Source organism: Falco peregrinus, chromosome 4 (genome assembly GCF_023634155.1).
Source record: "Falco peregrinus isolate bFalPer1 chromosome 4, bFalPer1.pri, whole genome shotgun sequence".
Lineage (NCBI taxonomy): Eukaryota > Metazoa > Chordata > Aves > Falconiformes > Falconidae > Falco > Falco peregrinus.
Window position 1 is genome coordinate 114,007,360 of NC_073724.1, and position 16,144 is coordinate 114,023,503.

The window sequence follows — 16,144 nt, forward strand, 5'->3', positions numbered from 1 at the left end:
GCCTATGGCAGGGGGATTGGGACTGGATGGTCTTTAGAATCATAGAATCATTTGGGTTTGAAAAGTAGGATCATCAAGTCCAACCATTAACCCACGACTGCCAAGTCCATCACTAAACCATGTCCCTAAGCACTGAATCTATGTGTTTTTGAAATACCTCCTGGGATGGTGATTCCACCTCCCTGGTCAGCCTGTTCCAATGCTTGGCAACTTTTTCAGTGAAGAAACTTTTCCTACTATCCAATCTAACCCTCCTCTGGTACAACTTGAGGCTGTTTCCTCTTGTCCTGTCGCTTGTTACTGGGAGAAGAGACCGACCCCCACCTGCCCACAGCCCCTGTCAGGCAGCTGTAGAGAGCGAGAAGGTCCCCCCTGAGCCTCCTCCTCTCCAGGCTAAACACCCCCAGTTCCCTCAGAAATTTAATATGGGTTGCCCCCGGTCTTTAAGGTCCCTTCCAACCCAAATCATTCTATGATTTTATAATTCTATGAAGCTACTCATGTCCCTACTCACTTTGACTAATATGGTTGTTACTGGAAAAGTGACATTTACTACCTTTGCAAAATCATCTACAGAATCTATCATCTATGGGCCCAAGCAAGAAAATCCAATCATCTATGTATAATTGAAACAGTAACTCTATTTGTCTAAGGTTAAGAATTGCTCTAGGAAATCTAAGTTGAGTCCTGCAAAGCTAGCTTATAAGAGCTCGATATTGTACTTTTATTAGACAATAAATAGCTAGGAAAAAAGTGAGGTTTATTATATCCTCCAAAGTTGTCCACGTATGAGCCTTTTCTGAACTTTCACAGTTTCCCACAAATGACAGTAGAATGCATTCCTGTAAAACTCTTGGTTTCTAAGTCTAGATAGTAAGAATACGTAGTTTCAGATAATTATTTTTTAAAATGCAAACTCTAGTCTTTTGATAGAATGATAATTAACACGTTTCTTTCTGTCTGAGTGGGCTTATATATTTCCTACTGAAACACAGTGAATGTTGGTTACTATAGTTACAGTTTAAATTTAAAATAAATGCATTTTTCTGTAAGTGTGGAATATTCACATGGAAACAGCTCAAATGAAGCTTTCAAATTAAATCTGTGTTATTAAAAACACATGAACAGTCTCAAACTTAAATGAGCAGATAGAGTCCCTTGGTAGTACCGGTAAGAAATTAAGACTTGAGGCTGTGTAATTGCCTAAACAGGACAGATGCCTTCTGAGAAAATAATTAGCTCAAATGAACACAGTATTCTACTTATTAATCTATGTTAACATTTAAACTCATTCCAGTTATGTCTAACTTCCTGAAACATCTGCTTTTAACTTCATTTCTTTTTCAGTGCATAAAGAAATTTGGAAATTAACCCTGAAGAGTGAATCTTATTTATGAAATTCACCATAATTGCATTAGCAGCCACGGAGGCATCGCTGCTTTCTACAGGCATAGCAGACAGATGAGGAGCTGCAGAAACATTCTGCACCACTTTGAGAAGTATATAAATAATGTCATTAAGTGCCATTAATCCTCCAGGCAAACATACCGACAACATTCATACATGCTCAGCATGCCTGCTGAATATTACAAATGTTTCATAACCTGGTACTGTATTAAGGATAGCACGCAGTGTTGCCCCCTGTTGCAATTTTCCTGACACCTTCCACAATAAAACTGCTCTCGGTTACTTATAATTTAGCTGAACTGTAAACTTCCAAGGTGAAATTTCATGTGTCTCAGGGTGATTATATTACTGTTGCTGCCCGAAGTGTCAACGAAATGGGTTAGCTGTTGGAAAAAATGCTGGGGCAGAATAAATGGTTTTGCCCACTTTCAAATATGCTCCTAAAGTACATCAGCTCCGGTGCTCTACTGCCTTTGTGTCTTGGGTCTGGGACTTAAAACGTGGCATGTCTTGCCCTGGTGTCAGGAATATATTCTCTTTTTCCTGAAGGACTCAATGCAATGTCTGAATGCCTGAAGAGCCTTGGTTTTACATGCTCTGGAGAACTCTGTTAGAATGTAGCTTGACTTTCCAAAGATTTAGTCTTTGCCGAGGTGGTCAGAGTGCATGAATGCGGTGAACTAAGGCGTTCCCACAATTTCTCATCTGAGCTACTGAGACACTTTTGCCATAGGCAGAGCTAAAAAGGGAACTGAAATGATGAAGAGAGAAAGTCTTGAATAGCAGTTCTTTTAGCATCATTGATGCAGCTCTTAGCAAATATATTTTTTAAAAGAACACCCATTCAAGCACTTTTAGCACTCTTTTTGAGCCTTTGGGTCTGTGTAATCACCATATTTATGGAAAAATACACCTGACTCCTTTTTTTCCCCAAGAAAAAGGGAGTTTAGGCACAAAAGGGTTTTTTTGCAGCAGCTGACATCGTGAACGCCTAAATGGCATGCATGAGTGTCAGTTCCTTACATTGCTTTAGTTGACAGCAAACCTACCATCCCTTGGACAACAATTTGATCAATCAGCTGAGGAAATTGTCTTTAAAAGAAGAAATATTTCACTTCAAACTGTATCCATTTTTCTTTCACCGCTCCTGCAAAAGCAAGATTATGCGGAGTTGTGCAAAGAAAATGAAGTGAAGGGGGAGGATTCCTATCTGCCAAATTTGCAGAGGCCCAGATTGCAACACTGGCTTGCTGATGTACACATCGCTCCCGTGCCCGTTTCTAATTATCTATCTGCTCGACAGAGCTAACCTAAGGGATAAGGAAAGCGCAAATACAATTTCCAAAAGTACTTAATGGCTCAAGTCCCATTTTCAAAAGTGCCTGGGGGTCACTGAACTCGATGAGATTTCAAGAAATGTTCAAAGACACCTGCATCCAGCATGCAGATGTGAGTTTGGAGATGAAAAGCTCTGAGCCCTATGTGGAAACTAGCACCAACTGGTGGGGGTTTCACCTCCGGCTTTCCACCTGCTCTCCAAAAGTGTGACTCCCTGCAGAAACACTGCTGTGTACAGGGAAATGACTCCCTGCAGAAACACTGCTGCATACAGGGAAATGGTCTAAGACCATCTGAGATCTGGGACAGCTGGAGCATACCCTGTATACTTGTTTTCTCTGGAAACCTTGCTTGGGAGTAGACACCTCATGGCCCTTTTTTCAAAAAATGGTCAGGATTCATTCTCTTCTTCCCAAGTAAAGCTAAAGAGGTGGAGAGGTACATTGAAAATACACCTCACACTCCAGCGTGTCCTCACTAGCCAGTTCAAGGCTTCAGTTTGTTTGGATGCTGTTCTCTTCCTACTCCTCTCCTGAGGAACTTACTACTGGGATGCAACTCTCACTGCAGTGTGATGTCTATCTGCTTTTGTGTTTCTGTGCATGCGCAGCTGTTGAAAATGGGCCTTTGAGATTTTTCAAAATGAGATTTTCAGTTCTTCTTGTGCACTGCAAACAAGAAGAAATCAAGCATAACTTGGCCAGACATGAACCATGATCTTCCATTGCTGGGGGTTAATGGACCACTGGGAATTTTGTCAGTGCCTTTCTAAAAGCCCTAATCAGTCTTCACAGCTGAGATATAAAACACCAAGTGAGACACGCTTTAATCTTCAACAACAGCATTCATCACTGACGTAGAATACATACGTACATTGCAAACTGGTATCGAGAATCAAATGAAATGGCCACAGTCATCTAATCTGCACAGATTTGGCACAAAAGTGTTCTGCAGAATGAGTTATTTCCAAATCCAGCATGAGAACTGTAGTAAGTATAGAAGAATACAATGTGAAATAGATATTAGAAAGACCCTGCTATATTTCACATCTGTATTAACATGTTTCTTCTTTTCTTGCTTCACCATTTCCAGGTCATCCACATTATATTTGTTTTGCCTGCCCATCAAGTGAAAGAAGTGAAACGATGTATTATTATTTATGGTCCAAATATGTGGACTTGGTCCATGGTTTTTTATTGCTTTCATCCTCTGCACTGCTTAGTGTTGTTCGTGTGAGCTCTGAGCTTAGATTCCCATTCCCAAAACTATTTTTGAGCATTCCTGAAGTGGTATTTTTGCAACAGAACATGTATTTTTCAGGAGGAGAGAATGTACTCTCATTCAGCAATCCACTTTCAGTGACTTGATTATAGGGAGCAGCTCAGCACCTGGTCAATATTTTATGAGAAGAGTAGACCTAATGCCATTAGGAATTGAATTCTCATAAAATACATATGTACACATACATATCAATTTTATTCCATATTTATTTTTGCCAATGAGATTAGGAAGTATAGTCAGGGAACTTATTTTAGACAAAGCTTACATGATTATCCCACCTTAAAAAGTTTTCATCTAAGGATTAAAGTATTAAGGAATGTTTAGAAAGGTAGACAGTTTATAGGAAACCGTTAAAAATAAAACTCGAGTGGATAAACTTGCCCTTCTACCAAGCTGAGCAGAATAACAAATTCAAGTTGGCTTTTTCCCCACAGGGACTTCTGTGCTGGGAAAACCTTCAGTTCCTTGTCCTTAAATGTTTGTGAAACATTGTTTTTCATGTACTTTCCCCCCCATTTTGCTCTGAAAGGAGAGAGTGGTTACATGTATTTGTGGGGAGAATGTTGTCTGTTTGAGAACACAAGGATCAGGCTGGTACCATCATACACCTTTAGCTGGTATTAACAGATATAAGTTGCACAACACTTTGTAGTTAGATGCATTTAAACTAGTGGAAAATGGGTATCTTAGAATGATGTCCAGTTTGAGAGCAGTTTTGTGGCTGCACATCTTAAAGACAACAGGAAGATTATTATAAATATTTTAGTGGTTTTATAACAAATATATAAATATATATATATGTGTATATACATACATACATACATACATGCACACACACACACACATCTATATATAAAAATGTATAAATACATTAAATATTCCATTAGGACCAAATCCTCTACTACAGCATACAGGCTGTATCCACGCTACAGTGGGAGCAGTAGTAAAAGCGGTGAGAAGTTACACTCAGCCATTCTGGGGCAATATGTGTGAAATCGCAGCCTAACTTACTTTCAGAGCCACAAACCCAAGTCAAGCAGTCGTACACATGTCAGAAAATACTGAAGCTTGACATTCATCAAGAAGTGGAAGGTTGCTGTCGTGTGGGGCTTGCAAGGTAGGAGATTTTCTGCGTACAGAGACTCAGCGGAGAAAAAGTGAAAAGAACTGGAGGTGTAAAATCAATGCTACAGCAAATTAAAATCTCTTTACTACTGAATTAGAACATCTGTCTGGGAATTTAATACACTTGTAACATGCACATTGGTTTCATGCTTTTTGTTGATTCACTTTAACTAATGTTTTTCCATGGAGAGGGAATCTTAGATATAGGCAGCTCAGCTTGCTGCTGCCCTTTATGGGAAGCTGAATTTGTTTTGTTTATCTGGACCATAGGAAGGACAATAAGGCAAATAAAAATTATTGTGATCAAAAGCCCAGCATACATGGAACCTCTAATCTAGATCTATACATCTATATGTCTAAATGTAACAAAAATATATTATAAATCTAATTCTGTTGGTCATTATAGTGTAAAATAGTGATTTTTGAAAATCGGGGAGCAGTTCGCATGTGTAAACATAGTGCCCAAACAGTATCACAGGCTGCCTGAGGCATTGGTACAGGACTGGTAGTTATGTCCCCTCACCCTGGAGAACCTGCCCGGTGTAACTCTGCCCTGCTCTCACCTTAGACATTGGATGAATCTTTTTGGCAGATGTGGAACCAAGAGAAATTTGGCCTTCAATATTAATTCATTCATACTATAATGAATTACTTACTGTCAAACCACAACTGAAGGGGTTTGCAGCCTCTTATGTTGAAGTCCCACTGTTCCCAGCATCAATATATTACCATATCACACCTTCATAGCATTATATTTGTTTTCTACCCAGCTGGCTACTCAGTCCCATGGTCAAGAACAGCTCCAATGAGGCAATAAATAGATACTGACAAATGGACAAAACATTGTTTTCAGGTGTAGAAAGGGCTACAATGGTGTTTTAGCACTGCAGGATACTCAGCATTTAGTTTTTGTTAATCCCCACTGAGGTCACCGGCTCACCAGTTCATGAGATTTGGTCCTTGTGCAGATCAGGGGAGAAATACAGGCCACCCTCATTTCTTCATGCTGCCTCATTCATAACCGTCCCCTAGCTGCAGTGCTACCCTCCAAAACTCCCTCTTAAAGCCTGACTTTACAATTAATAATCAACCAGGCAACAAGTCCACACACTGGCAGCAGCACTGAAATCTAATGAAAAATAGCTTTCAGACTCCACTGAATCACTAAGAGGTAAAATCTGGTAATGTATCAAACATCCTGGAGAGAATAATGAATGGCAGCTCCCCTGTAATTATAAATTATGATTTCTTCTGGTATAACACATATCTCATAGGGGAGAAACAGAGTATGAAGTCTTGATTTATCTTTCAAAATTTCTCTTAGCTCATGCTAAAATGTCACTGTGTGAAGGGCTCTCCTATAAAAAGATGTAAAAACCATAGAAACCTAAACACTTGGACAGCAGTTACCATTACACAGCACCTTAAAGAAGTAATATAATGTACTTGTTATGGCTTTGTGTGTATATATACATATATACATGTATTTGTATACATATATATATACACACCAAAATAAAATCAAAGCAGTCACTGGCTTTCAGAGCTATTTGATAATGGTTTCACTTGTGAAAAATGTAGGAATTGCATATTAGCTGTTGCTGGACAGGAGATCAAGTAGTAAAGCAACAGCTAAAAGACTCACCCTAGCACTAATAATCCCTGGATCTGTGTAGCTTCTGCCTGACCCAAAGCACAAAAAATGTTACAGTCCCATGGGGCAGTATTCCTGCATGCGTACATAGGCAGAATGAGTCCAAGTGCAACACCAAAAGGAAACCCCACCAACCCCAAAAACAAACCCCACCAAACCAACCCCTCAAAAAACCCTAAAGAAAAGTAACAGAAATAAATGAGGGATTGAAAGGTACAAGACAAATATAAAACCTCTTCAACCTACAACATCATAGGAAGTTGGGCTTGCAGGACAAGTCACAGCCCAACAAACGGCTGCAGATGCTCCTTTTTCTCCTGTGCTATCACAAGGCATAATTTACTGCTAGGTATGACATATGCCATATTATATATAATGCAATGCCTATAGAAATAGTCACGTATAAACCATAAGAGATACAGCATCCTGGAGTAAACAGCTTAACTGAAGATTTCCATGCCATAGTTGCCTACATTTGGTCAAATGAATCCCAGGACTACTCTGTTTTATATCAAGCCTCTCACGGTCAATAGCCCACACCTGCAGAGGAAATTCAACCCTGAATTAGTACGTTCAGGCAAGTATGATGAGCGCTATTCTCTGTATGCATTGATTGCTCATCTTCCCCTTGGGTGGTGTAAATGACCACAGAAGATGATGGCAAAAGCACATCAGTCTCCCTGGCTCTGAGGGATCATCCAGAATCCACAGAAAGGAAATAATACTCACTTTTCAGTGCATTGGAAAAAATAACCTTGTACAACTGCAACCTTTTATGAAATACTAGCAACCTCCCCCCAGCCCAGCTCAGGTGTATCACATCATTACATTAACGCAGACAGAAAATCAGATGCCATTGATTTTTCCAGACCTCTCAGATTCGCTACTGAAGAATCGGGATGACAAGTGGAGAGCATCTTTTCAAATTCAAGACTCTTATTTTTAGAATCTAACCAATCTATTTTCATTTCCCCCCCCTTTTTTTCTCCCAGTGTTTTTTAAGCCACACCTTTTTCCTAGGCTGTATCATACGTCTGACCTTGATTAGAGAGCCTTTATCTTTTGTCCTTGAAAACATCAGTGTGCTGGTAACCCAATAAGCTTTAGGCACTTACGTCCTCTCTGCCTTACAGAAGATACATCTTAATCAGTTGCCTTGCTTTGCCCTTTTATCCCCTGTAGTTGTTTTATTATGCATGGCAGCTTTTTGTAGCTTTTCATAGTAAGCATCACACTGTCAGTGAACTTTGTGTGCATACTTCCCTCAGTAACAGCTGAACAGACATTTTTCCCATGTGTGATCCAATCATGTCATCACAACAGTATTTACTGTAGCGGTTAATAGCAGGCAAGTGTTCCTTTTTCAATATCTGGAGACTAAATCTATTTAATGAGCACATTTTCCCCATCTTAAAAGTTACAATGTAGTTTTTATTTCTATTAATCAACTCCAAAATTGCTTTTTGCTGAAAATCCTGGTGTGCTTGCTATTCAAACACGGTCGTGGTTAAAGAAAATAAGGTCCTTGTGGGGCTTATGTCAACAAGGTATTTGATGGCCTTTCAGTTTACTTTTACATGATTTAGAACAAGGATTACTGTAAGTTCTATTAACACCTGGACCAACTCTCTTGAAACAGCAGCAGGTGCTCTGTAGAGCATCAGATGCCCCACTTCTGCACTACAAAAAAAGGGCATGATAATTTTTATATTAATGCTAAAGTGAAATAGCTAGGAATAGAGAGTTTATATGCAGTATGGGAGCATTGCTGCAAAGGAGAAATATAATGTGGTTTGACAGATTTCATTTTCCTCCTACCTTTTCAGTTCTTGACCTTTCTATAGCAACTATCAATAGAGCAGAAAGTCATACTGATTTGTGTGGTAGTAGGGATACTATCAGAGACTGGTGGCCAATTTTACCAAAGCACCTAGACAGAGTGAATAAACAATGAGAGAGATGCAGATGTCAGTTCTCTCTCCGTCAGTCAGCATGAATCCATCACAGCTAAACAATGATTCAGATTTAGCTTGGAGAATGGACAAAAATTCCTTCATTTACGTTATATGAAAATTTTCTGTGATATTTATTATCCATCAGTTTCCAGGAGGCAGAGATTAAATTAACAGATTTTGAAGTCACAGAGGACCATTACATAATTTTTTTTTTTTTTTTTTTTTTACAGCACACAGGCTGAGAAGTTTAATTCTATTACACTTTCAAAAGAAAGACATACAGTCTTGATTTGAAAATGTCAAGACATTCATTACATCCCTTAGCAGTTTGATGCAATGGGTAATCGCCCTGACGTTAAAACATGTGCGCTACTTCAAATTCAGAGCTAATTCCCAGACTCGCGTTCTGGTTACTCCTTTTTCTGCCAAAGCTTTTTAGTAGACAGTGCTCTCTCTCCCTCCCCACCCCTTCTTTGTGAAGTTGCTAATACAGTATAATTGGGTGACCGTCAGAGTTTCTTTTCAGTACAGTTAAACAGCCTGAGGTCTTTAAATCTCACAGCAAAAATCCTATCTTCCAACTCTTCCAATAACAACTATGGGATTTTCCTCTACTGCCCCCATTTTTTCAGTAGATTGATGAGCCCTGTCTTCAGAATAAAATGAAATATTTTAATATCGTGGCCAAGGAAGTAGAAAGGATGAGCACTCACCTCCTTTTGCTGGGTATAACTCCCATCTCCTCACTGTCTCCCTCCAGAGTGACCCTCCTCGCCTGCCACCATTCATCGTCCGAGGCGTTGATGACGTGAAGGATGTCTCCATACTTAAAACTGAGTCCTTGGCTCGGGAGGCCACTGTCTTTGCTCTTGTCATAGTCAAACATGGCTCTGTAAAAGGAAATTAAGATATGAAGGTGGGTGATTTACTTCTGAACATTTTAGTGTATTTGATGTTGCAGCTAACCCTTGCTCCTTTCCAAAGGGAAAGGTCTTTCTCAGAGGAAAACTTTCCACTGTGAAGTTAATCTTTAGAGAATCCTCTTCTTTTTTAAGAGAAACAGAACAGTAAAGTATGGTAATTACTGTTTGACTTCATAAAGAACAATCAGAGTATCCAGTCAACAAACCTGGTAGCCAGAAGCCCCTCTTGCCACGCTGCCAGTAGCAGTTTGTGGCTGTTGAGGTGTCTTGTTCTCACACTCGGGTCTGCAGACACACGTGCATTGGGAGGACTAAGGACAAGGGACCCAACCCATGCTCAGGGTAATGCAGTTCTTTAGGTGAATGGAGGCACCTCTCTTCTTAGCATCTAGTTCAGACCAGAACTGAGCTTTCAGAGAGAATCCTTTCATTATTCCTGCTCACAGTGCTCTGGTTCATGTCCTGGAGCTGTGTTAGGTTGAACACATTGGATTACTGAAATCTGAAACTAAACTGAAAGACGGCCTGACCAGAGCAGCATGCCTGACATACACCCCTCCAAATGCACTCAGGGTACACACAGCACCCCTGCTTTCATGGCCCACATCCAGCAGTGCAGCACCTGATCAAGCAGACCCAGCTATATCCTTTGGTGTTGAAGATGTTTTCCACCAGTCTGAAGCAGACCTCTACCTTGGGTATGCCTACACAAAGAAGTCCTATGTATAGGACGTATGTAATAATATAGGTTGTATATACAAATCTAGGGACTCCATAAGCACAAACCGAGATTTTAAGGTGCCTGGCTATCAAACTGTGGCTGGGCATAATTCAGTATAAACTTACTGCCTAACTATTCAATCTAGATCCTGGGAAAGATCTCCAGCCTGCCCTGAGCTCTGTATTACCAAGCTACGGTGATACCAATTCTCAGCCTTGTCCAGTCCTATGCCTGGCACATGCACCAGCAGTCTGCAGGATAGGGACCCTCCAGTTTCTCAGGGGAAGACCCTGTACATGAATCCCAGCAAGGCTGTCCATGAGTGCAGGTTGCTCATTGGAGTTATTTAGCTAAACATCCAGATCTTGGTTTCTTACAGGAAAAAATACATGGGAATATTTTCCCCATGTAAAATACTGTTTAAAGATCATGTCTGTCAAGAACTGATGTTTATTTCCTATAGGGAAAATAATATCATTATAGCCCTGACTTCAGAAATGTTAGATCAGTAAAACCCCAAGAGGTGTATAATAATTCCTACTCTTCTATTGTCAGAAATAAAGCCATGGCAATCTCCTCCCTGGTAAACACTTCTGTGAGAAGGATTTGATATAATTAATTGTTGTGTATTGTAGTGTAATTGCAGAGAATGATTACAGCAGCTTTATGGGTAGATTTAAAATACTCAAGGCTACTTCTCATAATGAGAAGTTAATAGAAAATGGTTATCAAAGTCGTAACTATGCAGCCAAAATAATTTAAAAGCTCTCATAAGCCCTCATCCTGTGTGAAAGTTCTGGTTCAGAAGGAGGAAATAATGGTATTTGGAATACGTCTTCTCTTAAAAAGTTTAGTCAGGCACTAACATCTTCAGAAAAGCCCAAATAATTCCCTTCTCTGAGGATGAAGACTGCTGAATTTTACATAATTCATGAGCTCAGATATGCTTGTGTCTTTCCTGGTAGATGTTCTTGGACTGCATGTAACCTTTGAAATTCCTATAAAAACTTGGCTGTATCTTAGTAAAAATGTTCACTCATAAAAGATTCTTATCAGTAGCAGGTTGTCTGCTGCTTTTTCAAATGAGGGTTTCTGTGAGCACATGTGATGAAGCAGCACAGAAATCCAGAAGCAGCTAAGTATCATCATCACCTCTTCTTAACCAATTAATGACACTAGATCTCTGGAGAAATAGCAGGGCACACGCAAGCAACGTTATCATCCTGTCCCTATGGCCCTTAACAGCATGCAGTGGTCTGAGTTTTACCACTGTATTGCACAGTCATTGTCTTAAAAATTCACTAAATAATTGTATACCTTGCCATAGAAGCCTATCAACACCTTGACATTCTAACCACATGGTTGGCAACCCTGCTGAAGACTGGGCAGATGTAATACAATCCTGCATCCATGCATAATTAAATTATTCAAAACAAATGACTGCATCTTCTGTTGCAGAGAATATGCAAGACTGTCACATCCCAGCTGTAAAACACATGCCAAACTGGAAATGCCCCATATTTGGCAAGTTCTAAGATGAAGGGTGTGTTTCAAAAGCTAAGTAGTAGAAAGAAAGTAGAGCAATGTTCTTTGTCCTTGAAAAGACATTTGCACCCTCGTATTAACTTAAAATCACTGACTGCCATTATGCTAGCTGATGTTAACCATGAATGCAGATGGCAATGTTTGCTGCTGACTTACTCTGATTGGAGTAATCATGTGCAATGCTAATTAAAATGGGATTATAGATCTCAGACAAGAGAATTTTTGAGCACACTTTTCATTGAGCAAAAGATTTTGTGACTGCGTGCTCTACAGATGTTGATTACTCCATTAGTAAATGAAAATGAGATGAGAGCTGTCTTCAGTGCTCTTTCCTAAATATTTCAGATTCAGAGGAGGTTTAAGCTGATAGCATAGCTGTGTTTAATCTTACAACTTTGATAACATTGCTGGCTCTGTAAAACATGCTTTTGCAAGGTGGCAGTTGGCACAGCTATAAAACAAATGGAGATCTTCACTCTAGGCACCCTTGTATGCATGTAGACACATTCATCCTCACCTCCTCCTTTCAGTTCTCAGGCTGTAAGTACGATTTGAATGCCTTAGGTTCTGCCATGCCATAGGGAATATCAGAGGAAAGGCTAAAATGTAGTAGCGTCTTTGCGAAATATTTCGTTGAGAAGAGGATATAAGCAACCGGCAAGAGACCCACCCTGGTACAGACACCCGTCACCCCTCTCTGAGAGATGAGCACCATATTTTCCTTCCAGTTAGATCAGGACCTGCCTGCTGTAACTCCCCCAGACAAATACTCTTCCAAAATGAAATGTCTAAAAGAAACAGCCAAGATGTGTTATTCAAAGCAGCTGGAGGATTTAACCCATGAAGACACGTCACAGTGCCTCTCTCGGTGACGCGTTAGAGGTGATGCTAGAGAAGACAAGCACACGTAGTGCAGATACCGGAGGCAGAGCCTCCTCAACAGAGCTAAAGAGCTTTCTGAACTGGCTAACATGACTATACCTTTTCATATAGCTGAGTTGGCTTATTCATGGGTTGCTCAAGCAGTTCTTCAAGGCACTGAGCTGTAACTCATTTTTAGTGTCTTCTACTGCAATTTTAAAGAATAATAAACTCAATAAACTTACAGCTTTCTAATAGCACTTATCTGACAGGCTTGGATACTAACAGCTGCTCCATTTTTTCTCCACAACTGATAAAAGCACATCTTAAAAGGCAGTGCTTCTTCCAAGTGTTTTACATCCTCAGTTGGCTGCTTGCATCCACTGTTCAGCTCTTGTGGGATCGTACAGAACAGAACATTTTCTATGGCAGTAAGGGCTCTTTTTTCCAGTCAGCTGATTAAGTCTACCTTTGAACTGGGATAGTCAATTTTTAATAACAAAGGAGATCAATTTAAATTACTTAATTTTAATTTTAGAGCTGTCACCGATGTCATGATCACACCAGCACCAGAAAAATTCCTGTTCAGTATCTTCTAGACAGTGCATTTCACAAACAAGACCCTGGGTTACATAGGATAGATAACACATTTTGAGGTTACAAATATAGCAAGCCCAGTGATTACTGTCAGATTTGGATAAAACACTGAGATAGGGAACAGAGCTTGCTGCAAACTAGTTAAACAAATGCGGTGAAATCATGATTCGGCCATCTTAGTTCCCTTATTAGAAAAATAGCAAAAGGAATGGGTGTGATTATCACAGGCAGAAATTATATGCATGGGATTTCCATTAACATCTTTAATTTTTTTTCTCAATTCCCAGTTTTTCCATGAGTTTGAGGAAAACGGTTTAATATCTGTACAGTATTTTGAAAGTGAAAAGTGCTATTCAAGTGCTAAGTATTGCTGCTCTCTGCTTGGTGAAAGCCTCCTGCTTGTAGAAAATCAAAACCACTGCTCTGAGAAGTGAAGCATGAGCTGCAAAAATTTAGAACAAGCTGGATATCACAAATATTTAAGATTAAGTGAGCCTTGCTTCCCTGATATTATTCCAAGCTTCAGAAGTGATCATTACACTAGGCTAATATCAGCAGTAATTTGGACAGAACATAACAGGTTTTATTTTTGCACTTGGGTGCTTCTTAATAATTTTTAGGAGCCCACATCAGCGTAAAATGTGAGACAAGCATTTCACAACAGCATGAAAATGCATTCCTCAAAAATTTTTTGAAATGAAAATACTGCCATTGCCAAGCTGTGATACTGCCAAACATGCAGTGAGGGATCTACGTGGAAGTGAAGACCACTAAAATGGGGACTTTTTTTTCCTTCCACTTAGCATACATACTTCAACATCTGAGGTATGTCCAAAAGCTAAGTTGCATTGTGCAGTAAATTTCTATTTCTAATGACATGTATTCTTGCATCTAGGGTAACAAACATTAGACAGGAGAAAATACATTAGCTTTAAGGAAATAGAAAATCAATTCATTGTGCAATCCCATATATTGCAGCCTATTGGCACCCACCATGCCTATGTTGTTACCAGCATTTTAAAAATGAAAAATAAGGTACAGAAAGACTAATTGATCTTGCTAAGCCTGTGGCAGAAAAGGGAATTTAAGAGAGAAACCTAGCTTCCTCAGCTAACGCTGTAAACGCCATTTGTGAGTTAGTGGTCTTCATGATCTTAACAAGGCAAGGGATATTAATGAATTTACAGCACAGCAATATATTTTGCTGAATGCTCCTGTATGTTCAGTGCAAACCCCCCAAATCTTCAACTCCCATATCCCTGCACTATGACCAGTAATCTCAATTTCTTACACTTCAGGTACCGTGTGGCAGACTTATTTGCATCTTTGAGATTACTTTCTTCTTTTTGTGGCACAGATGGGAGTTTGTACATAAATTTACAGACTGCTCTTTGCCATTCACTTGATTATGAAATGACAACATTTAGCAAGAGAGATCTTCAGCTTCCGTAAATAGTCTTAACTCTTCTGCAATCTGCCAGCATATCTGCATTTACACCACTTAAGGATATTACTCTTTCCTCTGAGAATTTCCTTAGCAAAGATTCTCAGACATCAGGTTTTATAGCATCATCATAAGGGAAAGATACTTTCTTCTTCTTCTTCTCCACATCTAACCCCCTACCCCCTGCCCTATCTTTTTTTCACAGATGGGGAAATACAGTGCACAGAGGTTTAAGCATTCGTCTGGTTTTAGACAGTGATTTGGCATCATAGTCAGAATCAGACCCCAAGTTTCATAGCTGTCTTTTCTGCACTCTCAATAATAGGTGGATTTCCACCCACTTGCAGGCTGAGCTTGAAGAAAACATTAGAAGAAAGTGAAAGAAACCCTAGTGTAATTAATTTCTATAGCTACAACAGAGAGCACAGCAGCTCTGTGATAGAAACAGCCATTGCAATACAATTGAGATGCTATTAAAAGGGTTAAATTTTCACAGAGTGGCATGTCAGTAAAGACTTGACTTCTCCAGGTCTTGTTTACATCTGGAGAAGCTGAACAGGTAAATCCTATGTGTAAAGCATATGAAAAAGTTGCTCTGTCCTTGTGAGGTGTGGGAAGCTCTTAGATGCTGTTTGTTGCGACTGGGGGCTGCCAGAACAGCCCCTGTGCTAGGGATGGTCCTGTTGTACATCGTCACCTCCACTGAAAAAGCTGGAGGGGACTGTTTTGAAGAACAGCTTTTATTAGGAGTATACTACAGCAATGTGATTTCAACAAGAAAGATCTGAAAGTTTGGCTTTGTACTTACAACTTGCCTTGCCTTTAATTTAATTTATTGTTTTTTCCTTTCTTTCCTTTTTCCCTATCTTAATGATGTTGCAAGTCTTCATGAAGCTGAGTCTCTCAACTTAATCACTGCAGTTGGGGTGAGAGGGACAGTGTTAACAGCATCTGTGTTATCACAGAATCACAGGATGGTCGGGGTTGGAAGGGACCTCTGGAGAGCATCTAGTCCAACCCCCTGCTCAAGCAGGTTCTCATGGAGCAGGATGTGCAGAATCACATCCAGGTGGGTTTTAGATGTCTCCAGAGAAGATTCCCCAGCTTCTCTAGGCAGCCTATTCCAGTGCTCTGTCACCCTCAAGGTAAAGAAGCTTTTCCTCATATTCAGGTGGAGCTTTTCATGCTTCAGCGTGTGCCTGTTGCCCCTTGTGCTGTTGCTGGGCACCACTGAATTCAGCCACGCCAGGGCACTGCAATGTGGTTGCTATGTTCCCTTTGGAAGTTAGCACA

The 16,144-nt window shown here is 39.9% G+C and overlaps 1 protein-coding gene across 23 annotated transcripts in view; it reads right to left on the bottom strand.

Moving 5' to 3' along the window:
- The window catches only part of DLG2 (discs large MAGUK scaffold protein 2), a 1,040,329-nt gene that overhangs the window by 46,547 nt on the left and 977,638 nt on the right, over nt 1-16,144 (bottom strand). For all 23 annotated transcript variants that reach the window (XM_055801296.1, XM_055801300.1, XM_055801304.1 and 20 more), the window contains one exon: nt 9,474-9,650. In XM_055801296.1, coding sequence (XP_055657271.1) covers nt 9,474-9,650 — 177 coding nt within the window. The remainder of the gene's footprint in view (nt 1-9,473; nt 9,651-16,144) is intronic.